The sequence below is a fragment of the Etheostoma spectabile genome, chromosome 10 (assembly GCF_008692095.1).
Source record: "Etheostoma spectabile isolate EspeVRDwgs_2016 chromosome 10, UIUC_Espe_1.0, whole genome shotgun sequence".
Classification (NCBI taxonomy): domain Eukaryota; kingdom Metazoa; phylum Chordata; class Actinopteri; order Perciformes; family Percidae; genus Etheostoma; species Etheostoma spectabile.
This window is the reverse complement of record NC_045742.1, coordinates 21,039,773-21,063,354: the sequence shown is the minus strand read 5'-3', so window position 1 is coordinate 21,063,354 and position 23,582 is coordinate 21,039,773. Positions and strand designations below refer to the sequence as shown.

The 23,582-nt window shown below is 41.1% G+C and overlaps 3 protein-coding genes across 6 annotated transcripts; all 3 read right to left on the bottom strand.

Moving 5' to 3' along the window:
* Positions 1-2,326: 2,326 nt before the first annotated feature.
* On the bottom strand, positions 2,327-5,179 carry LOC116697147 (transforming growth factor beta activator LRRC32). Of its 2 annotated transcripts, none has more exons than XM_032528464.1 (2): positions 5,027-5,179; positions 2,327-4,918 (listed from the first exon to the last, which is right to left on the bottom strand). In XM_032528464.1, exons 1-2 carry the CDS (start codon positions 5,114-5,116, stop codon positions 3,059-3,061), a joined length of 1,950 nt encoding a protein of 649 aa, XP_032384355.1. In that variant the 5' UTR covers positions 5,117-5,179; the 3' UTR covers positions 2,327-3,058. The 2 variants fall into 2 exon arrangements, with proteins under 2 accessions (XP_032384355.1, XP_032384356.1); XM_032528465.1 differs by having other exon boundaries at positions 2,327-4,912.
* Positions 5,180-5,333: 154 nt separating this feature from the next.
* On the bottom strand, positions 5,334-8,472 carry LOC116697148 (tumor necrosis factor ligand superfamily member 13B). Of its 2 annotated transcripts, XM_032528469.1 has the most exons (6): positions 8,204-8,472; positions 7,997-8,078; positions 7,815-7,871; positions 7,619-7,731; positions 7,384-7,528; positions 5,334-6,093 (listed from the first exon to the last, which is right to left on the bottom strand). In XM_032528469.1, the coding sequence occupies exons 1-6, from the start codon at positions 8,387-8,389 to the stop codon at positions 5,978-5,980; spliced, it is 699 nt and encodes a 232-aa protein (XP_032384360.1). In that variant the 5' UTR covers positions 8,390-8,472; the 3' UTR covers positions 5,334-5,977. The 2 variants fall into 2 exon arrangements, with proteins under 2 accessions (XP_032384360.1, XP_032384359.1); XM_032528468.1 differs by having other exon boundaries at positions 7,384-7,731.
* A 267-nt stretch (positions 8,473-8,739) lies between these two features.
* Positions 8,740-21,044, bottom strand: eda (ectodysplasin A). 2 transcript variants are annotated; one of them, XM_032528478.1, is made up of 8 exons: positions 20,516-21,044; positions 13,672-13,771; positions 11,678-11,716; positions 11,192-11,353; positions 10,818-10,852; positions 10,627-10,678; positions 10,119-10,243; positions 8,740-9,818 (listed from the first exon to the last, which is right to left on the bottom strand). In XM_032528478.1, exons 1-8 carry the CDS (start codon positions 20,837-20,839, stop codon positions 9,558-9,560), a joined length of 1,098 nt encoding a protein of 365 aa, XP_032384369.1. In that variant the 5' UTR covers positions 20,840-21,044; the 3' UTR covers positions 8,740-9,557. The 2 variants fall into 2 exon arrangements, with proteins under 2 accessions (XP_032384369.1, XP_032384368.1); XM_032528477.1 differs by having other exon boundaries at positions 10,113-10,243; positions 20,516-21,042.
* Between the last annotated feature and the right edge of the window lie 2,538 nt (positions 21,045-23,582).

The window sequence follows — 23,582 nt, the reverse complement described above, 5'->3', positions numbered from 1 at the left end:
TGGGAGCAGAATGCATTTGTCATCCGATTTCTAAATAGCACAATTACAGAACATTTGAGCAGAACAAACAGCTGGATGCGGAGATATATGCAACACAAATGGCAATCTTGTGCTATATTTGATGCAATATCAAATTATCCTGAGAGCTACTTCCAGAGTCTCGGGTCAGGATGACAATCCTTTACTTGTAAGATGGGCTTTACAGGAAATACAGTTAGTCTAGTGACAGTGATACACATTTTCAATACTTGCTCTAATGTGCTAACCAACAAGCTGCTGCTACTGTCTAAATGTCAGCTACCATTAATCACCAAGTAGAAGAATGAATGCAATTTTCTACTTGCATTCCTATGGTTTGCCACCTAATACTATCCACACGGTGTTGTTTTCTTCCAGTGCTCTTTGCTTGAACTTGTCAAGCTGCTACTTGATCTAGTAAATCTTGTGGGTGGGGCAACAAAGACGTTTCCTACAGTTATATTTCTCAAGAGCTAGATTGATAGGCATATTGGCTCTTTTTGCACTAATGCTTGCATCGCAGGCCTGGCTCTACCCAGTGGACAAAGTGGTAATGAGCATGAGAATTGCAAAATGACACTTTGCATCAGTTATAAAAGAGAAGAATGTATAAATAAGAAGACAATAGGAGGATTGCTTAACAGGATATCCTCTTGCAACAGCAGTTTCTCCCCAGTGTACCCTGAGCTACTTGCTCAGATTGTAATAGAGTCTTTTGAATTTTATATTCATTTTACGATGCAACATGTCATGAGGCATTTTGCACATTTATGGTGCGACAGCAATCACCTAAAGCTCAATATCAGCCAAAAAAGCTGGTGGTGGAATACCAGAGGAGGTAGTGGAGAGGGTGCACTCATAAAAGTATCGTGGGGTTCAAATAAAACTAAAAACGTGATTGGTCCTACAACACAGACCCCCTCTTTAGGAAGGGACAGAGGAGACTGTTCTTCCTGAGGACACTCAGATCCTTTAGTGTGTGTAACAGGCTCCTGAAGACTGTAGTAGCCAGCGCACAGCGCTTTGCTGTGGTGTGCTGGGGTGGTGGCACCAAGGCTACAGAGGCCACTTGACTCGACAGGAAGGCCTCTGTGGTTGGGCAGGAACTGGACAATCTGAAACCAGTGGCGGAGAGAAGGATGATTGACAACCCCTCTCATCCTCTCCATGACAAGATGTGGGAGACGGGCATCTCGTTTGTCCACCGGATCATTTTACCCAAGTGCCAGACGGAGCACTGCAGGGCACTCTTTTGTACCTGCTGCCATCAGGCAGTGTGAACCACGGACTATACACACACAGAGCCCTTTCTCCACAGTGTCTGGTTCACTGGAGACACTCACCGCTTCCTCTCCATTGTCTCTTTGCTGGATTGACCACATCCATCGCCATACTGTTGATATATTCTTGTTATATTTGACACCATATTATATTTATTGTCTATTCTATTCTGTTATATTGCTTTATTATACACAACACATGTTATATCTTACGCTAAGTTATACTATGTTATATTGCTGCGGCATATACTTATACTATATACTTGTTGTACTATACTATGTATTATGGTATACTATATACACTTCACCTTATGCCTCAAATCCCTCACTATACCATAATGTACCATATGATGTTAATATGTTACATCGATTCTTGCGTTATATTTATAAGTTATATAAATGCAGACAGATACTAAGTAGTACTACTAAATCATATATATGTATATATACATATATATATAGTGTGTGTGTTATATATATATATATATATATATATATATATATACACACACACACACATGTTAGTCTTGTGTACACTGTTTACATGTTGACTCTGCTGATACTGTTTACACCACTGTCACTTTGTCTTGTAAAGTTTCTTTTTTATCCTATTCTTATTTAGTTAATGTACATCTTATTATGTATTTGTGCTACTTTCTTTACGGTATTTAGAATAAAAATGTATTCTTTACAATTTATTTAATTCCGTTGTTTCTGTGGTTCTGCTGCAACAACTGAATCTACCTTATGTTTTCTTATTTTTCTATCAATTTTTCTATCGATTAGGACCATCAACCCAATCAAAGAGGGTCTTTTTTATTTAAAAGTAGGATCGGTTCGGTGAGAACGCAATTTACAATAAATAATAACCCTTCCACATTTTACGACTTGGTGGAATTCAAGTTGCTCAACTAAAAGCAGAAATTCACAGAAACCACAATTCTTCCCCTCCAAACCTCAGTGATTTATTTAGCAGGTGCAGAAATGGGGAATTCATATTCTAAAATGAAGACTGCCAACATATTCTGGTTATTAGGTACAGCATATATTATGTACACCATAACTGTTGCCATATTTACCATTGTATTTCATAACCAGGGTCAGAGTTACATCAATTATATGTAACAAAACACAAACAGGTGCAGAAAGTGATATGTATTAAAGTGGATCTTGTAAATACACACACACATTTAAAAAAATAAATAAATAAATATATATATATATATATATATATTATATATATATATATATAAATATTTATATATACATACTTTATCATATAGTTATACATAAACTTGTAAAAGGTCTCTTATTGGCGTTTCTTTATTGAATTGTTCAGGAGTTCAGATTTTAGGAATGTTGTGCAAGGCCTAACAGATGTCATCAAAATTTGAGCCAAGGCTAAATTTTTTGTTGCAAGCAAACATTTCACAATCAAGGATTTTCACAATCACCAATTCGCTGCATGATTAGCGATTTGGCACGCACCCTAACGCAACATCTTGGGAGTCGATAAAGCCAATTTGAATCATAATATTTTCACTGCACAGTTCACACAGCGTAATGCATGTTCTACAAGATTAATACGATTACGCTAGTTTTTACAATCCAAGCAGCCACTTCTGTTTACAGTAAAATGGATCATGCAAACACAGGATTTATGCTTCAGTTAGTTCAAGTTTCTCACGGCTGTATCTGCTTTGCTTACTTTATACAGTATAACACATGTGCATATGCATAAACCAATGACAACAGATTTTTCACACTATAAATGATCGCTGTGTGCCACACACTTTCCTGGTGAATATCATGAACACTGTTAATATCACAGCTACAAATAAAACAATTATGATCACTGTTCCAAAGTGGATTTCCTGTGCTTTTGTATGAAGCAAACAATACACTGAAGGGTTTCTCAGATACTCTGTCATCGCAATGTTACTGTCACTTGTAAAGCACACAGTGTCACTGACATCAGGCAGTTTTCCCTTCAACTCATGTAGGATTGTAAGCCATTTACTGTCACAACAGTTGAAATGATTTCCACTGATATACATACGATTGAGGTGCACTGATAAAGCAAGAAACAAAGAATGGTTTAAAGATACAAAATGATTATTTCTTATGTCGATTTCTCTCATAGGAGAGCAGCTCAAACTGCTGGGCATCACATCTAGATGGTTATTAGATATGTTTAGCTGAGTTAACACGGGCATGCAGGGTAAAGACAGATCAGAGCTGGTCATGTTCATTTCACTGATGATCAAGGACTGAAGAGTCTTTTGCACACCTTCTAATGAGCTCACTTGCATTCCCATATGTGAATTTCTCGCAAGGTTCAGAGAAACCAAAGAGTTTTTTAAAAACGTGTTTGGTTGAAGCATTTTGATGTTATTTTCTTTAAGATTGAGGTGTTTAAGAGTCCTTAACCGTCCAAAGACAACACAAGATGTGTTGAGATTTATTTGCTCAGTTGATTGGTCCACAGAGGCACAAGGTTGCACAGAATTGTCTTGTAGATTTAATGTTTCTATTTGCGTGAGGGCATTGAAAAATAGTGGAGAAATGTCTACAAGTCCATTACTCTGCAAGTCGAGGTACTTTAAGGAGGGAAAGAAAAGCTGCCGACGGTATCCCGATTCATCATTCCTTATATTCCAGGTGATGTTTTGCAAACAGTTGTAACTGAAATTCAGAGTTTCTAAAGATAAGAGATGGCTCAAAGTCTCCAGTGGGAAAGAACTGAAGTGGTTGTAGCTCAGGTCAATATAAACCAGTGGCATCAGCCTCCAGTTGGAGTGAAGGTTATTTTTTCTAACGTTTTTCTCATTTATAATCTCGTTATAAAGAGCATTGGCCTCTGATACCATCGTAGCCTCTGAATTTAAGGCGCCAATTAAATTATTCTGTAAATGAAGATACCTCAAACGGTTCATTTTGGGAACAATTGGGAAATAAAGAAGTTTGTTGTGACTTAGATCAAGAACTTCAAGCCTGTACAACTGGTCATCCTCACGCGTAACAAAGAACTCTACTGAGTTTCGACTCAGATTCAGATATTTAACTTGCTGCAACTTAAAATCACAGATATGAGCGAGGTTATTTTTGGCCAAGTTTAGCATCTCTAATTGGCTCAGTGGTTCAAATGTCCCCTGTTCTATCACCGATATCTGATTGTCATCAAGAGTAATGGCCCTCAGACCTTTACTCTCTTTGAACAAGTTGTGTGAAAGTCTTGTTAAAACATTACCAGTCATCTTCAGTTCATCAAGAGATGATTTGTTTTGAAGGTACAGTTCCAAAGCATCATCACTCAAACCATTCAATGATATGTCCAAACTCTTCAGTCTACTAATGGATTGGAGGGCTCTGCCATTACTGCCCACATTGTTGTTCAGCACATTTCTGGACAAATTCAACTCCTCAAGTCGAGCCAGGTTTTCAAAAGCGCCCTCGGAGATGAGATCCAGCTGGTTGGAGCTCAGGTCCAGCTGTTCCAAGTATGGCAAAGCAAGTGTATGCAACTGTGTGATGAAGTTATTGGACAGGTCTAGTCTTCTAAGCCTTACATCCAAATCCAGAGGGACAGAAAAGAGATTCTGGTTGTTCCAGGACTGCTCCTTGAAATGAAAGGAACATTAATCATAATCAAAGAGTAAACCATGGAAACCTAATATAACAAGAACATCTAAAACAAAGACAATTATATTAAAAAATCTTGAGCCTACCTTTGGCTCGTGATATGTCAGTCCAGTTATATAAAGGTCATGGCTGATTGACCAGAGTAGTAGGAGATTGGAGAACATATGTCTGACCATCCTCCCTCTGCTAGTGCATCTGCTACTGTTAAACTGTACCACTACTGCTGTCAGAGCTCATTTAATATACACACACACACACACACCCTCTTATAGCCATGCTTCATAAAAAAGGGAGAGAGAAAACAGCTGTGGACACCAGATAGGCACTGTGGATACTATATTTAGACAATAAAGGCTTGACTACTGATATATCACTTTCTCTAGAGAAAACATCTTGAATAAGGAACTTTTCAATTTGGATATAAACAGACAAATATGGTCATGTATCTGTGTTTAATGTAACCAATTTTACAAATGTATACCTTCAAAATTAGTTATGAACAGAAATACCAACTGAGAATGTATTTGTACAAAGGCACATTATCCAATTTATAACAACTTCAATTTGATATAATAATAACAACGTATTTTACAGTGTTGATACGCCCAGATATCCATTTTATCTTTGTTTGTTCCTGACATAGTCTTAGGAAAACGGAAACCATTCTGAAATAGACGAGAGGAACAATAAACAGACGGCGCGGAGGTGGAGGGTACAAAGAGACATGCTAAAATAGACAGATGAAAGGATGTGGTAGCACACATAAACAATGCTAGGGGACAGGCCCAGGTGGACTAACTGAAAGATACACCGCCACAATGGTTTGGATGGTGGTAGGATTTAAAAAGTAGTTTTTTAAGTTATTTAAAAAACGGACACATGAAACGTCTATTTAAAAAGTTCATTATAAGATTAATGACAGTTTTCCTGATGCTGTCACTCGGTCCTTTATCAGCATCCCCTGACACGGCTCAGTGTCAGTTTCCTACATCCGGCAGCAACAAACTCCATGGTTATCATCTTGATATTGTCTTGTTTCAGTTTAGCTGTATGACACCGAAAAAGGTCTCGTCTGCGTCCATAGAGATGAGGCCATGGGGCCTGTATGGTATCACCAATTCTAGCTCATCGTCCTGATTCAGCTGCACTATGCCTGTAGCAGAGGACACATAGAAGACGGCATCAGAGGACAAACAAGATGGGTCACAAATGAAAGGAAAAACTGACATAATGTTTCCTAGTTAGGCCAGCTTCAATGCTTCTTGGCAACGCCAATCTTACAAAATATATTATTCCCTCCTTTGGTGTTTTAAGAAAATGGTTCAGAACAAGTGTGTCAAACTCATTTTGCACACTGGAAAATAAAAAAGCCATCCAGTTCCAGACATTTAGCGTTTATTGACATGCTTTTTTTGAGAAAAGTGAAATATTGTTGACTGTATAAAAGAGTGATGCTTTTTTCTTCATATATGTTGCATTTTTCATCATTTGTGTTGCTTTCTCCAACATCTTTGTTTGCTTTTTTTTTTACTTTTATTGCATTTTTGTTGACATGAAGCCCTACAAAAGTTAGCAAAAAAGGTCCCTAACCATCATAGAGTTTAGCAAATCAAGCAAAAGAAATTACATTTTTAAAAGCAGCTGACTCACAGCAACCTGTTTCACAGCCTGAATAAGAAAACTCTGCTTCGGTGGGAATTTCTGAGTCTCAAAATTCAATTAAATGCAACGTAATTGCAGTTTGAAAAACAGTTTCCTTTCTTTTTGGGTTCATTGCACAACTAGATTAAATTTATTGTGAACCTAAATCGACAAGTGATAAAACCTGCGAGGGGCCGGGTTTGGCCCCCGGGCCTTGAGTTCGACACATGTGGTTTAGAGGCTGCTGAAGTTAAAGGAATAGTGCAACATTTTGGGAAATAAGCACAAATACAATTTCTTGCCCAGTGATCGATGAGAAGATTGATACGACTCTCATTCCTGTAATGTAAACATAAAGCTACAGCCGGCCAGTTAGCTTAGCATAGCGTAGCACAAAGAGTGGAAACAGCAAGCCTGTAACAAAATCCTCCTCCAAAAACCAGCACCATTAAAGCTCACTAAAGAAACATATAACAACTCATGTATTATTTCTCTACAAAAACCAAAGTGCAAACGGCCAGACGAAGTCTGGAAACCTCAAGGTGGTGATGAAACTCCAGGAAGTCACTACTCCCGGCCACAACATAGTCTGACGTGGCACATAACAGCTGTACAACCGCAATGTGTCGCTTTTACACCCCTGCTAAGCTAAGCTAACCATCTGCTTTATATTTACCGTAGACACAAGAGTGATATCAATCTTCTCATCTAACTCTCGGCAAAAAAAAAGCAAATGAGCGTATTTTTCAGAATGTTAAACTATTTCTTTAATCGGCCACAATGCAGGCCAGCATTCACTGACCTGCAGTGTAGCATGTATTGGCAGGAGTTTCATCGGGCATCTCTTGCAGGCAGCACAAGAGCTCTGTTGATGTCATCCCTGTTCTAGTGGAACCCCAACTTCGAATGACATGACCCACAACTGTACTTGGGCTCTTGAACAAAACCTGTGTATTAAGCAGAACATTAGCGGAACAGTTGGAACAAATCACATATAATTTCAATTTAGTTATGCTTGAATTACAGTGACACCATACTTGTCCAAACACCAAGTAATATCCCTGTTCTTGGACAACAATTCTGTTTTCCTTTTGTGAAATTGTATTTCCCTGTTGCGCAGAAACTGTCCAAGGGATCACTGCTATATTTCCTATGGGAGAAGGCAAGATACACGTATTCAAAATAATGGCATACGGTACGATGCTGAAGCCCAAGACTTGAATTTAGTTTTACCTCTTATGTCTGGCTGTTTGTTAGTGTTAGCTGTTAACTGCAGGAATGATGTTGGAGCTGGCAAGAGGAGGAAATAAACATAACACTTTAAGTTTATTAACTTAGCGTATACTGTTTATGGTCTCACTACCAGATTAGACCGTAACTAATGCACACATTCTCTGTTCTCAGCTCCAACCCACCTCTGCCCTCTTCCCGTTTTACTCTTCTGGAAAATACCTTCAGAGAACTCTGAGCTTTTTGCAAAGTACTTGGCTTTATGTCCTGAGAGAAAACAAAGCATTAGGAGAAAAATTATTATTGCAGCGCTATCTAAATACTCACTAATGGTATAAATCTCAGTAGTACAATGTCCAAGATGACTCCATCCTGCATAATCAGTGACATACCTCCCTTGTATTAGACATCTTGGCCATTTTCCCATTGACTCCCTCAGAACGTGGCTGATTTAATTGTAGAATTATGTCCCCTTGGAGCTTGCGAAAATCTCGTTCTAAAACACTGGCTCTGTGCACCAGGAAAAGACTAAGACAAAACATAAACGCTGTAAATGATAATAAAGCATTGTAAAGCATTTTGAGACTAGTGAGACATACTGGGTGTCCTCAAGTTACTCAAATGGGTGAGATCACACATCAGTTAACCCCGGAAACCTAAACGTTCAGTTTCTAAATGAGGAACTATCTTCTCTCGGCCTCAAGATGGAACTCATTTAAATTGTATGAAGATGACAGCCAAATTTGCATTGCATTGTGAAACTTGCAGTCAAAGTAAAAGCCACATTTTAATAAAGACAAAAGGCCTCATTCAAAGAACATCATTTGTTCTTGTCAATACTCGTGCCAGCGGAGTCCAGCATAAAAGAGATGTTTTTGACCTTTTAAAATCAATACCACCCGCTACACAAACACAAGACACAGACAAATGCATTTAGACAGAAAATGAAACATTTTAATCCATCAATCAACTCCATTTACAAAAGTATATCCCTTTTTATATACAATATGTACAGAGATGTATAAACAACTATCATTTTTCCACATGGATTCATTCATACGGCAACTAAACAATAGCACTGTAACAAAACATATCACTGATATTCTGCAGGGATGCTGTAGTGCAAATGTGTGCAAAATATATAGTGCTGTTGCTCTGTGAATACCTTATAACTCCAGTTTTAGTAGATTATTCTCAGCTTTGCATAGGTATATACTTGCTTTGAACATGTATATTAACTTTTTTGTTATGTTTATAACCCTGGGGCATATGGAGCTTTAAACCCCTTGTTAAACCACTTACTTATTACTGTTAATACAATTAAACTAATTAAAATGACCAAGTATACAAACTGCAGATAAAACATAGCTGGTGTTTTTGGAGATACAAGATTATCATTCAACAGCACTTAAAAATATGTAAATATTAAGTATATGTCAGCGCAGTGTCCTTCCTTGTTATAAAGAGAGATGCCGTCTGTGTTGACACGAAATGGTGACTATAAATAGAACCGTTTGTTTGATGAGGCTCATCAAGGCTGATCTCTTTGCACAGAATCAATGGGAGGGGGGGGGAAGCGTAACAGTCTATATTGTCTTTTTCTTAATACACAACTGTGAAAGTGAACAAAAGTCAACCAACGGCTTCCCCAAAAATTGATGACCCGGGAGAATTTTAGTTTCCTCTAAACAGGTGCGAGACAGGGGAGGGGGCATTTCATGAAGAGGGCTGGTGGTTGTGTAATTATCAGTTCTGTCCAGCAGATGGAGCCTCTCCAAGTCTGACACTTCCCAGGAAGGTGGTGTGGTTGGTCATGCTGATGAGCGTGTCCTCATACACTATGCGTATGGAGATCCTCTGGCCGGCGCGGAGCAGGCTCACCCCAGCCGTGTAGCAGGTGTTGAACTTGCGCTGGCCCGTCTCGATGCTGCAGGTGCAGCGGAGGAACGGGTTGGAGTCCACCATCACCTCATAGCTGGCGATGTCGGTGAAGTTGAGGTAGTACACCTGGCGGAGACATACACTTTTACAAGAGACTGAGTGGGGTAGTCAAAACAAACACATAGAATATTATAGAGCTTACTTAAAGCTGGAACAGCTGGAATATCACAGTAGCAAACAAGTTATAGATGTTTTAGCCACAGGGAGAGGGAAAAGAAATATGTCTCATAATATAACTCAAACATTTATGGAAAAGCAAAGCACGCTGTTGTTTCTTTTTAAGCTTAGCTACAGAACAACTGCCAATTTGTTTGACTCTAAGCTGTAAATTATAAGAGTTACGTCAAGGACCGTACTCACTTCTACCTGACTATATATGAAGTAGACACCGTCCAGCAGCACCTCCAGCTCTCCGGAGCGGGAGTGCATTTTAAACACGCGGTGATGGATGGACACCATCTTCCAGTTCCTAAGGATGCCTTCAGACAGATCTAAACATGTCACAACAAACAAACAAGAGGCAAAGAGTCAGCATAAACAGCTTTCAGCGGTGTTTAACTCCAACCAGCGCTCAGTACTGGGGGAAAATACAAAGCTGCTAAGGATGCGTATACGCTCCTTTTAGACTGACAAAGTGATGCAGGACAAATCTGCTAGCATGCAATGAGGATCACTTTAGGGTTACTATAATCTTTTAGGGATTATTAGTATTATTAGCCCTCTAAAGCATTAAATCTTATATTTATTCTGGTGTAAGTCTGTGTATAGTTGAGCAGTTACAGAGCCAGGCCTTTAACAAAGGACGTTGACATGTTTATTGTTTTGCGTCAAAGACACTGGCGCAACTACAACGAAGAACAGACAGAAGACCCACCTTCTCTCACTTGGATGGTTGTCTCCTGCCCTTGCAAATGAACCACTGCAGGCTGAAAAGCAAAATAACAAGATCTCTAGTGACTAATCTGGTTACACAGCAAAACAAGAGAACAGCTCTTTCATCAGGGATCGTGTGTGTGTGTGTGTGTGTAGGGGTAAAATTTAATTTCAACGGCTGACAAACTCTACCTGGAATTCTTTTGTTTTCGTCTTATCGATAACCCCTGCAACGAGAAGAGAGAGAGACACGATAAATTTCTGGCCTTCGACACTGCTGGGGAACAAAGAAGACGATGGTGATTAAAACAAAAACAAACACTGACATAGTTTAAAGAACGATCACTGCTCTCCCACACTGTGTTTGACATCAGAAACTCTCACAGTGAAGGCGATGAGTTCATCGATTTTGACAACTTGAGCGCCCCTCTAGTGTGGGAACTTGTCTCCGTGCGGGAAAATACCGTAATCTAAGAACAAATCTCTTTCCAGTTTTCCAGCCCTCTGGTTCGAGTCTTGGCTACCTCAGTGCGTTGTTGCGCCGTTTCTATTTTAAATTTTAATACCTGCTGGACCTTGAGTGCCTGGAGGTCCCTGCGGCCCGGGGGGTCCAGGGGGTCCTGCGGGCCCCACAGCGTTGCTTCCTGGAATACCGGGGATTCCAGGGATGCCCGGTGGCCCCTGTGGGCCCGGGGGGCCAGGGGGGCCCGGCACAGACCTTTTTTTCCCTGTAAAAGAGAGAAAGCAAAATGGATTTCAAACTAAAAACTCAGCAGGTTACTCTTTTGACTGTCAAGTTTAAATACATTTATATAGCCCGGAATAACACATTTGCTTCCAAGGGCAACATTCGAATTGACAATTCTGATACAAACAAAGGCAAGAAGCAGGAATAATGTGCCCGGCGGACAGAATCAAATATTGAATCACTTTAAGCTAATACGGTTATTGGATTTTGGACGCCATCTCAAGGATATGTCCAATAGTAGGCAGCAGGTAGCAGTCTAATCAATGACCAGGTTCACAGAAATGTAGGCTGAGTTATGTATTACCTTTTTTCTTCTCTTTCCTTCTCTCCCTTCCAGTCGATTCTGTAAGAAACAAAAACAGTGTGATTTAGCTTGATATGGTCTCCTGAACAATTATCATCTCGGGTAACATCTCCAGCTCATTCCGTGTAGGTATCCTAAAAACGGGCTAAAATAACAGATTCAGATGTTCGGCACTGAGCACTGGAGTGGAGGTATGTCAGTCTGTGGTATCTTCTAGTGTAGTAATTTGTAAGTGTGGTTTCACCTCCTCTGTATGAACAAGTGCCTTAAGCATTCACAGGCAGTGGAACTGGAGAAGATCATTAGAGAGATACTTTATCCTGCCAAAATCCTTTTCTTTGAATTAAGCCCAGATGGAGAATGAAGATGAAAGTGTGCGTCCATGTGTGTGTGTCTCCCCGTTACAAACGTGTGTGCGTGTGTGTGTGTGTATGTTGGTGAGGCATCTATGTCAGTGCTTGAAAGACAAAATGCACTTAGCGTGCATCTGTGTGTGCAGCTGAAGAATCCTTTTCAAAAAGCCGTCTCGCTGCTCTTGTGTTTACCATGTCATTACAACTACAAAGGCCATTTAACCTTAAAACCTCACAGTTTGAGTCCCCCTCAAAACATATGGCCAGTGTTTCTCCTCTGGCTAAATGACTGGATGCATCCGCATAGATTTCTCTTAACGAGCAGCCCTATCTGGAATCTGGTGCCCGTTAGGAGTGCCCATACACACACACACACACACACACACACCACACACACACACACACACACACACACACAACACAACACACACACACACACACACACACACCACACACAACACACACACACACACACACACACACACACACACACACACACACACACCACACACACACACACACACACACACACACACACACACACACACACACACACACACACACACACACCTAAGGCTGAGATTACAAAAGCTTTGTCTGTGCGCTGAGAGCAGAGGAGAGACCTGGGAATGATTAGTGTTTAGAGGCTCGGGACTTTACTGATTTATGTAGAAAGTCTCAAAGGTGAGTTTTTTCTTGTAATTTAAACACAATCACTAAACTTCCCCCCAAGTATTCAGTGTCACGCCACAGACATTGGAATGCCTTGTGATCATGCTGCACTTGTTGCACTCAGACGTGAAACTTCAAAGGCTCTGCATTTTTATTTGTATTTGCATAGCTCACATTCTAAACAAAAAAAAAAAAAAAACTACAAAAGCCAATTCAGACATATTGGCCATATGGTTTTCTGCAAAGCTATTAATTACAATAAATCAATTCAGTGGAATTCACAAAAGCCATCAATGTCTCAGATGATAAACTCTTTCAGAAAAAGACAACTGGTTCCTTAAAATGCTTGCATGTACTACAAAGTGATTTGGGGTTTTTGGTCTTATTTTCTGATGGTTCAGACCTGACAGGTAGAAACCATATTCTGGGGGACCCAATATTATTTGGAGACAGGGGAAATCAACGCGGGCTTCGCTGTGTGTTTTGAATTGGTGAAACCCTCCCAAACTCACTGTTGTCCTTGTTTGCCATCCAAGAGATAATCAATCCCATTCCATTTAATCTCTTGCTCTATAAACTCTTCAACATTATGTGGAGGAGCAGCTTTGTTCAGTAAGCACAGAGCAGTAAAAAAAAAAAAATCAATTCCACAAAAAGTGAGAAACCATTAACAAACTCTTGTAAGAGCTTTAAGCCCACCAACAATGTACCAAACAAACAAGAGTTGGAGAAACGATTGCTCAGCAGATGACAAGGCCTTTGCCAAGTTCATATCCAGAAAATAGACTGATGCAGGTGCACACCAGAGAACAATGGTTTGCGCTTACTCTTTGTCATTAAGGGTACTGAATTTGGAGTTTGAGCCTGACAAATACAGAAGGGTGAAGTTAGAGTATACAACTTCTGTGTCAATGTGTAAGGACAAAAGACACAGCATTAGTAAATGATGATAAATCCAAACACACATACCTGTTTCTGGCTGCCTGCCGGGACTTCTTTTCGCTCTCTGAGTAATGCCCCTGTTATCCTCTGTGGCATGGAATTCGCTATTTCTGTGCAGTAACTTCTCCTGGTGAAAAAAAAATAAAAATAACAATAAGTATGGAAAATTCAAGAAGGTCACTTGCTTTATACACTGAAACTCTCCTCAGAATATGAACACCAGCCAAGACCACCTTATATTAATTCCGTGAAGCAAACAACTGAGTGATCCAAGTTTCTTGAGAGCGAAACCCATTTTACAAGTGGCCTTTTCTATTCTTGAGGTATAATGTTTGCACAGAGACAACTTGGGGCATTTGAAAAAGATGCGAGACAGCAAATTCATTTGTGACCAAGTCATTGTCTGTCCCATTGGGGCTGTAACCCATCCTGTAACCCAAGTCACTTTTGTCTGTGTCTCTGCCGTTTGAGACAGTCACCTGGACACGGCTGCTCTAAAATTCACCTTTTTATACAAAAGGAGGACATGAATTGTGGTTAATCTGAGAGCAATACCCATTCAGACGGCACCTGGTCCCTGCCCTATTCAGAGGTAAAAAAAGAAAGGATCTGATGGAGCTGGTCTGAGCTCATCCCTAAAAACAGGAAAAAGCTATGCTACGGTGGTGGGGTGTTCCCATGGGCGTGTGAGTGGCGGGACAAACCGCATGCTTGTGTTCTAATGTGACCAGTTCTGGTCGACCTACATTCACATGAACTCTGAAGGACGTGCTGACCTGACTGTAGCACGCTCGAGACATGACCGGCTCTGACACCAAAAATGTTTCGTGCTAAGGATTCAGAGTTTAAAACGCAGTTGGTTTTAAAGTCGCTTTTTGTTACAACAGCCGGTTTGTGATCACATCTTTGGAGGATTCCCAGAGTCTTCAGACAAAGAATCTCAGCACTGGAAACACAACAAGACCACCCAAAGCCTTCTCTTCGTCGAGTCGTGCAATGTACGAGATTGCTTTCGGACACACTTTTGGAGTGTCGGCATACATGATGGTAAGAGAGTGAGCATGAAGACTCTCAATGGCTGAGGACAGATGACCAGACAACTTGTATTTTGTGCTGGACATCTGCTTAGGGGTTGGATAACCTAACATCTCCAAAGCAGTGACACATGCAGCCCCTTAGCATGGATGAAAAGATAATCAGTAATGATGTATCATTTATTCTTACTGCTGGGAATGAATCAGACAAGTTTACTGACAGACACTTCGGCCTGTCTTTTTCCATAGGGGCCTACCCCATTTGGGTACAAGATGACATACTGCATGTTTCCAGCTGTGACGCTCAAGTAAACATAGTTGTTAAACCCCGACGGCGAGAAATCTCCCTCTCTGGAAAGCAGCGTGAACTCCCATTGCCTCTTTGTGTGGTTTTCCAGCAGAGCCACTGAAAGACCATAAGAAGACAGACAACAAAAGTTATGTTTTGAATGTCTTCTATACCTCATCTCAGATGTGGGAACCCTTTCCTGCGGTGAGGGGATGAGCTGTATTATGTCAAACACCCCCGCTGGCTGTGTTGGGCAAGCTCAAAGTAGTTTAAGTCTACATCCCTGACTAGCTGCAAAACCATGTCTGACCTTATAAGCACGGGAATTCCAGCCTGATGGAGGAGTATGTGTTGGAATGGTTTATCGGCACACAGACCTCCAGATGTTCCCGCAAGCAGCGACGTTTGCTGTTCATTTGGTGCGCAGGTGTCTCCACATCTCCTCTCCAGCTGTTGGCATATAGGGGGCTTTTACCTCTCAAAAAAAAGGAGCCTGGGTGTATGTTTAGGCATATGGCATTACACTTTCGTCTGTTCTGACAGCCAAACATGGTTCAACAGCCAATGTCTGGCCCGAGATTAAGCTCCAGTAGAACGACAAAAAAACAAACAAGCAATCTGCTAGGCTACTACCAAAACCGCGTGCTGTTGCAGATGAAGGGAACAAAGTAATAGAAGAAAGAAGAAGAAAAAAAAAAAGTTGTTCCATTATACGACTATGAGAAATGGTTTTGCGCCCTTGTTTGCTTCATTTCACTTCATTACAACATTTACAGCCTTCATAGCCCTCAAAGGCACGAAGAGTTACAGTAAATCAGGATGACAACGTGTTGGTATGTATGCCAAGTGCCAACTATTGAGTAAAGCATTCTTTTTTAGCACAAGGGGGGAAAAATGCTATTAATTAGAGGGCTTTCAAATCTTCAAAGCGTGGGGGGTGCTGTTGCGCGCAAAGGACGCGATTCCCTGTTGCTTAGTGAGGGTATGACTAAAATTCAGTCACCCCGGGGATGTGCGATTTAGTGATCACAAGACTTTTTGCCCCATTAACACTTACTATTACAACAACTTTTATCTCTCTACCCATTATTTCTGCACATATGCCACAGAATAAGTTCTCAAGCCGTTTATGAAAATAAAAGTCTACTGTACAGCTCGAGTGTCTTTTCTGGCATTCTGGTTGCAGCAACGCCTTTACATCTCAGACTAGCAGCGAAAATTAGTCACTAAATTGTGGTTGAGAATGTGAAGTTACAAAGTTGAGGAGGTGAAACTCAGGGCTGGTGGCTGTGGGTGCCAGATGCAGACTGGGTGCTCATCACAGCTGTACAGGCATTACTAACTTTAATGGCATGCACGCACACTGCTGAGAACAGCGTGTTTTCTTCTTAAATATCGTACAGAAAGAAGTGTCCTTACCCCAGCCAATATCTGACACTGCTCTCTGGAAGGCCATGTGTTTTAAACCATAACTCGGGTAATTTAATAACAGCATCCATAGATTATCATCTTAAAACGCTCAACCTAAGGGAAATGTTGCCTGTCAGCAGCCAATCACATTTCAGATTGTTGCAACACTGCTGGCAAAGGGGACTTCTTGCTGAATGCTGTGAATGCTTTGAGAATTTATTATTTTGGTAGATGTTTGCGACTCTGGACTTAATCTTTACTGGGCGTCTACGCCATCTGTCTGTCAAGACAATTCACTCTTGTGTGGAAAAGTTTGCAGCCTCATATTTCTGATGTTTCGACCTCCTCTGCCATGTGCTTTTATGACACTTGTGTCCACGCTGATTAATTCCCGATATGGAGGCTCGCTCCATCTGTACATGTGATACTGCGTTTTAACTAATCATGCACTGGTCACAATTAAAGGATATGTGGGTGACAGCCCACCCCCATGCTGCTGAGGACTTTGTGTCCCATCAAACTGACTTTTTTAATAGCCGTTAACTAGACTCCAGATGTTTCAGCATCTGTTCTCTGTGTGACTTTGAAGGCATACATCAGAGGAGAAAATTATTTCATATAATGGTTATTAGAAAAAATGTTAGGCTGAAGAATAAAACGCTATCTGAGCTAACACTATTCAATGTTCCAAGGGCTGACTTTAATGACACGTCCTTACTGAGGTTAGGTAATGAGGTTCAGGGTGGCTGTGAATGGCACACATGAACGAACACACACATGAACACACACACACACACACACACACACACACGAACACACACACGAACACACACAAGACACACACACACACTTTATTTTTACTGTTGGGAACTGTGCAGATCTGCTGGACAGCTGGGGTTTACTGCCTTGCTCAAGGGCATCTCGACTATTGAGGGGAAGACTGTTCACTCCCTGGGCCCAGATCATAAATGACGAGATTATCGGCTCTCGTTAAGAAGCAACAAGATGAATCAGAGAGAGTGTGAGATGTTAAGTGGTATTTATTTTAAGGGCATGCCAGAAACGAGTGCAGTTCTCCAACGATTTTAACTAAATGTTTCCATTGCTCCTTTTCCGGCTTTTAATTGATATGTTCCTGTTAAGTATAATTGCTAGGGAACTCTCTTAAGATCTATAAACCGTTCAACAGTATTGTTTGTATTTCTGTACATCTGAGGAAAGTGATACAATAACATGTTAAAGACATCCTGACAGATACAGAAAGGCTCAGATTAGGTTGTATTGTAACAAATTTGGTTTGATAGCATTTGCTGATCTGCCTTATTTGCTTTCTTTGGCTTTGATCACTCATAGACCGAGTTACCATCAGTCCCTCCTCTGTTCACAGACCCATTCTGAAAGCTAATCAGACACTTGCAGTCCCAGTCAAGAGTTTGGACACGCTTTCTCATTTACTTGAATGGGAAAACTTGACTGGTACTGCATATAGCCCAGATCCTTATCTGGGAGTCATAGCCATGATCACTTGTCTTCAGATCAGTTGGTATACATTTTCAATACAAAACACCTACATTAGGTCAACTTGACTTTCTTTCGGTGAAAGACTTTAAAACAAGCAATGAGTGGTAGCCCAAGTACAAGACGGCAAAAATGGGTTTAATTTAAATGTCATCAAAATGTGACAAAAACTAGATTTTCTGCCAGAATAAACACAGAACTTTTTATTTTTATTTTCCTAAAACACTTTAACCTAAAGTGAAGAAAACACCTTTGCTTATTTCCACAAAAAGCACTATACATCTTAAAACTCATGTCAGTGTCATTTTTCAATGTTTTTTCCTCCTAATAAGGATAAAAAAAAAAAAATTTTGTACCTTCTGGAGGGGTTTTGGGGTCTTCAGTCAAAAAAGGCATGACCCTCCCTTTGCCAGTAATACATTTTTCTATGACCCTCCAACTTGATTGGGAAAAAGGCATGACCCTCCCCAACATTTTGATAACGCCTTCTGTTCTGGTTTGCGCTTGGCAAAAAAGGCCAGGTAAACATTGGTTTTATCCAACCATGACATACAAGACTTAACCTCTTTTTTCTCATCTTACCCATCCCACTCCACTGTTATAGGGGCCATTTCCGTAGATTTACCCACTAACATAGTTATGGAAATACAATAAGCATGGAAACTAAATGCACACTCCCTGCATTACTTCCAATACTAAGTTACTCCTCTAGTATTCACATGAAATAAACAATAAACCATTGAAATTTGTTGTGCAAAGCTGTTTTCACATGTAGCCACGCCACTTATCTCTCTTTTTTTTTTTATAAATACAACTTGCCCACAAAGTGGACTAAGTCCATCTGCACTGAGGTTACACATTGATGTCTGCACTGATTGTCTGCTAAGCATGTATATGTGGTGTGTATGTTTGTCCCATAGACTGTATAATAAGTAATATACATTGTAATTGTTTGTCAATGTTCCTTAAATATACAAAAATAAATAAAAATTTGATCACAAAAAAATAGTAATATACAGTTTATATATACAGTTTGTTTTTCTTAAGACTTTACAGGTTCTGTTACACACGTCTGTATACCTGCACATCAAACTGCACTGATGCTGTTGTGCCTTTGATGAAGACTTGTGTGAAAAATCCAATAAACATGTTTTTGCTCTACAGAAGAGATTCTTCAAAGGAAATGCCTGAAAAAGCTAACAAGTGCGGCCGCTGCGTCCAAATGCCACATGCTCCTGTTTCTCCAACTATGTAAACTGTGGGATGTGTAATCAGAGTTGTTTAATGCAGACATCTGGCAAGGACAGCATCACAGCGCTGTTAAATATTTACAGCTGGACCACAGTCTTTCACCTCATGAAGCGTCACCATCTGGGTTGAATACTCGGCCCATCTCACTCGGCTTTCACCGGGAAAACCAAACTAAAATAAGCTCAGCAAAGGACACGCTGACTGGCTGAGCTTTTCACTTGTGAGAGGAAGATGCTTCAGAGCAAAACACCAATACCAGCAATTGATCTCTATAATCTGCTCATGAATGACTCCATCCTCTGGGTGACTTATCACGTTGACGGTCCTACACAACTAAAGTCCAGCCAAAGCCCCCCCTCCAACACAGAGGATAGTTTTCACGGCAAAAAAAAGGTTCCACAACTGGCAGTGACATGAAAGCTAATTGACTAAGCAATGCAAAGTTAAGACCTACCATTGGTCCCTTTGTGCTGATGAAATTAGGGAGTGTGTGGTGGTGGTGGTGGTGGTGATGATGATGATGATGGAGGGGGGGGGGGGGGGGCAGCTGTTGCTAAAGCCACAAACACAATGAACATATGAACATTCAATCAGCCCACTTGCAGAAAAGAAAACACATGTGAGACGAGGCTGGCTCAGCTCCAAGTACCAACTGGCCCATCTAAGTCCTGATGAATTTACATCAGCCCTTGGGCTTTGCACCTGCTAGTGATCCAGTTCATTTTCCGTCCACCTGCTCCAGCACACTGACTGACTCTCTCTGTGAATCCAGCTGGGCAGGCTGCCTAAGTTTGGAGCATCAACATCGGTCTGTTCACGGGGACGCTCTGGAAACAAGACAAATTGGCCTAAATGTGGTTTGATTAAGCAAGAAATAAAGCCATTTCTTAAGTAAATGGTTTAACTGTGGTTGTTTTTTTTTTTTAATAAGCAGTTCCCTGATTTATGATTACATTTGCACCATTATCTCTGTAACTTCCTTGATACGACACCCTGGATCCATTTACCTGAACAGTCATTCAGTCTTTGGCCAGGTGACAGACCTTGAAGCTAATACCTTTGTGCATCTTTGTCCAAGTGGCTGAATCACGCACACGGGAGCGCGGATTCGAAACATATTGACCTGGTAACAGAGCTGGGGCAAAACTTCGTGACAGGCTACTGTAAAATAAGTTGCCCAGAAACATGCCATAACAGAGCAGAGACACAAAACCTGACACCGTGAGACGGGAACAGGAGGACTGAACGGAGGTGAATGAACACGAACAGCCTCCGTGTGAGGAATGAAAGCAATGTCGCCGTGAATGAGCTGCTGTGTGGCTCTTCATTTAGTTTTTTCTTTTTGGGGTTATTATTTGTAGGTTTTTACCTCATGACCATCTTCGCCGCGGCTGCTGCCGGAGTCCTGTCGCGGGAGTCCGGGCGCGAGCACCGCCGCCGGGTCAGCCAGGTCACTGCCCGCAAGTGTCAACATTGTATCCCGCTTCTGGTGGATAATTTCCCTTTTGACCTCGGACCGCAGGTCCAAATAGCAGACGAGGGTGACAGCGTGTAGAGACAGCGACAGCAGGAATAATCCCAGGAAGAGGACACTGCTGCTCCGACTCCTGCACTTCTTGTTGCACGTGCAGGGAGCTGCTCTGGGCATCACTTTGTCCGGGAAGTCCTCCGCGGATGAACCATCGCGTGCCATTATCGGACAGAGCGCGAGTCAGATGCTCTTTATCTCGGCATAATCGTCTCGTTTGTCTCGCGCGGGCCGCGGCTATTCATTAACGGGTTAGACTCATAGGTGCAGCTGCAGCAGGTCGGTGCAAACTTCTTCGAGTATCTGTAGTAACAATGGAGACCCGCCCACCTCTTCTGTGATTGGTCGAAGACAAATACGAACCCAGATAATCCGGGCCAGAGGTTGGAAGAGGTTGGGGGGCTGGATGCACCAGGTGAAGTAGTTGAGCGACACCTAGAGGACAAAGTGAACAGCTGCAGCGCCTGTGAGATGATGATATGATGGCGTGAGAATATTCCCCTCTTTATATCTGTTTGGGTGGCGTTATAATTACTCAGCACTTTGAGACAGGAAAACCCATTTGGTGATTAATTTTCTGTTGTGTGAATGGGAAGAGGTGGTCACTGATGAATGTATTGTTTATGCATGTGTTTTATGTGTTTTAGGTTTTGGACGTGCTGTTTTTATTGGGTATACATTGTTTGGCACGTTGTTTTGTTTTGTGGGTGGCACATGGGCGGTGACACATGGAGCGGTGGTCCTATGTGAAGAATTGATTCAGAAACCTGGTAAATAATGTCCAACGTTGTTATTGAAAAAGCCCGAGCGGTTGATGATTTCATCATATCATCAAAGAGTGGAAAAGCATTTCAAATTATATTCTTAAACAGACTACACATTATACAATTATATGTAAATGCATCTGGACCCTGTCAGGCAAAACAGTATAATAGCCTGACAGGCCTGGAAGAGAGCCCATGTCACAGTGAGGTCAGCACCACTCTGTGTACAACACCATCAAATACTCTAAACACATGTCACTCACTAGACTTGGGGAATAATTTGACATTTATGTTACCAAAAAGCCAGCCGAGGACAATGGTTTAAGAAGATTAACTGTGGCACATGCGGTTTCTACGTTTTCAACATCTAAAGCTGACCTTAATTTTGTTCTTTTCAGATGGAGACACTTTGATCTCTGAAGCAAAGAACCAGAGGTAGCCTGTGGATCAGCCCGTCCTTGAGCCTCGAGATGATGAAACCAACCAGTGCACCGAGCGGGGCTGAAACTTGGGGGCTTGATGGATCACCATCTTAGATTAGATTTCAGGCAAGTGCCACAAAACATCTGTCTTTATTTCTTTGGGAAAAAAAACCCCCTGACATTTGAGTGCACTTGACCTACAGAGAGGTGCCCTCTTTCATGATATGAGCTCACCCTGTCAGACACTGAGTAATCACTGGTTTTCACTTGATATTGTGTAAGGAAATAATGGAAAAGAATGACTTTTAAGGGCTAAGAATATAGGTATTTTATCACTGTGAATGTTGTCAGCACAAAGTTGATTACGAAAAGAAGGTGAGAATTTATTACTGCATTTCTCTGGGTTGATTGTGCTCCTGTTGCCGCTGCATCACAGCATGTTTCACCTCAGCGCAATAAGTTTCAATCCTTCAACTCATCTGCAGAAAAAAAGTGATTCTAGTTTGCTGCCACTGAAGGGCAGCATTGCCAAGCCATAAATCAATAACACGGCACACCCGTGTCCTGCTGAACTTGAACTTAAAACGGCTTCACATTGGGTGAATGATGGCATTTAAAGAACACCATATTTTTTAAATTCTGCGCGTGTATATTTTTATAGCTCCTCTGTGGACTGTTGATCACATATTGAGTATCCTTTGTCTTTCTCTCCCGGGAAGTCATTTCTCCATTGTTAGAATATAACAGTAAAATCATAGAGAGAAAGCCATTCAAAGTAACCCTCACAGGGCCTGTGACTGAGGGCTCAGCCTAAGCAGGTTTGCCACGCTTTTCATCCAAGCAGCAGGCACAATGACTTTGAGAAGCAGATAATTCAGCACCAAAATAGTTAGGCACATGCATCCCCTGGGATTTCAACCCATTTCCGAAGATGTTTTTAGGTTAGTATATATATATGATCTTTAGGCTATTCACTTATTCACTAAAACATTTTTGTAATGAAAGTTTTGTGGAACGAGGTCAAACTCAAAACAATGCCACTGTTTGAGTCACTTCTCTGTAGGCTATCTGCTTTGTTTCTGACAACACAACTTTAAACCCTGTGACAATTAAAACCAGTTTTGTTGTCATGATATTTTTTCTGGCATCGAAAAAAGCAGGAATAATTCTTATAACATCCCTTGGGCTTCAATGCAGCGTTCATAAATGGTGTGCCACTCTATCCTCTCTGAGCTTATAACAAGATTTAGAGGCTTTCCCTGCCAGATGAGAGAGTTTTTGCAGGAGGAATAGGCACTCTCATATTTTACCATGGAGAGTTGAGCGGTGGGCTGAGGCTCACGACTTCCACAAGCTGTTGGAAGATGATGGCTGCTTGGTCTCAACTAAAGAGGCACTGTCTGGTAATTTCTCCTTTCTCCTATACTCATTGATAAAAGAGCACAAATTAAAATCGACTTTCAATTGCCATCAGAAGGAATCACATAGAAGCTAAAGTGATTCATAGCTAATAGAATAATACCGTCCCATATTACATTGAATTGTTTTAGACCTCTCCACCCCTTACATTACATTCTCAGGAGTCATTGTCTCTGCACATTGTATTGCGGAGTTGTAACCTTGGCTAATGGATATGCTGTGGCATTTGATTTCCTACCTATAAATCCCCTGTAAATTGAACAATGTCTCCCATTTCCCCGGACAATGATTAATTCCTTCTCA

What these genes read in the sequence shown, in the direction of transcription:
- LOC116697147 (XM_032528464.1), bottom strand. Translation starts at nt 5,116, where the DNA reads ATGGTCAGACATATGTTCTCCAATCTCCTACTACTCTGGTCAATCAGC. An exon ending in TGACATATCACGAGCCAAAG is followed by an intron (nt 4,919 to 5,026) that starts GTAGGCTCAAGA and finishes TTTCATTTCAAG; the next exon opens with GAGCAGTCCTGGAACAACCA.
- LOC116697148 (XM_032528468.1), bottom strand. Translation starts at nt 8,389, where the DNA reads ATGCTTTACAATGCTTTATTATCATTTACAGCGTTTATGTTTTGTCTT. An exon ending in AGATGTCTAATACAAGGGAG is followed by an intron (nt 8,079 to 8,203) that starts GTATGTCACTGA and finishes GTTTTCTCTCAG; the next exon opens with GACATAAAGCCAAGTACTTT. An exon ending in AAAACGGGAAGAGGGCAGAG is followed by an intron (nt 7,872 to 7,996) that starts GTGGGTTGGAGC and finishes TCCTCTTGCCAG; the next exon opens with CTCCAACATCATTCCTGCAG.
- eda (XM_032528477.1), bottom strand. Translation starts at nt 20,839, where the DNA reads ATGGCACGCGATGGTTCATCCGCGGAGGACTTCCCGGACAAAGTGATG. An exon ending in CGGCAGGCAGCCAGAAACAG is followed by an intron (nt 11,717 to 13,671) that starts GTATGTGTGTTT and finishes TGTTTCTTACAG; the next exon opens with AATCGACTGGAAGGGAGAGA. An exon ending in CGAAAACAAAAGAATTCCAG is followed by an intron (nt 10,679 to 10,817) that starts GTAGAGTTTGTC and finishes TTTGCTTTTCAG; the next exon opens with CCTGCAGTGGTTCATTTGCA.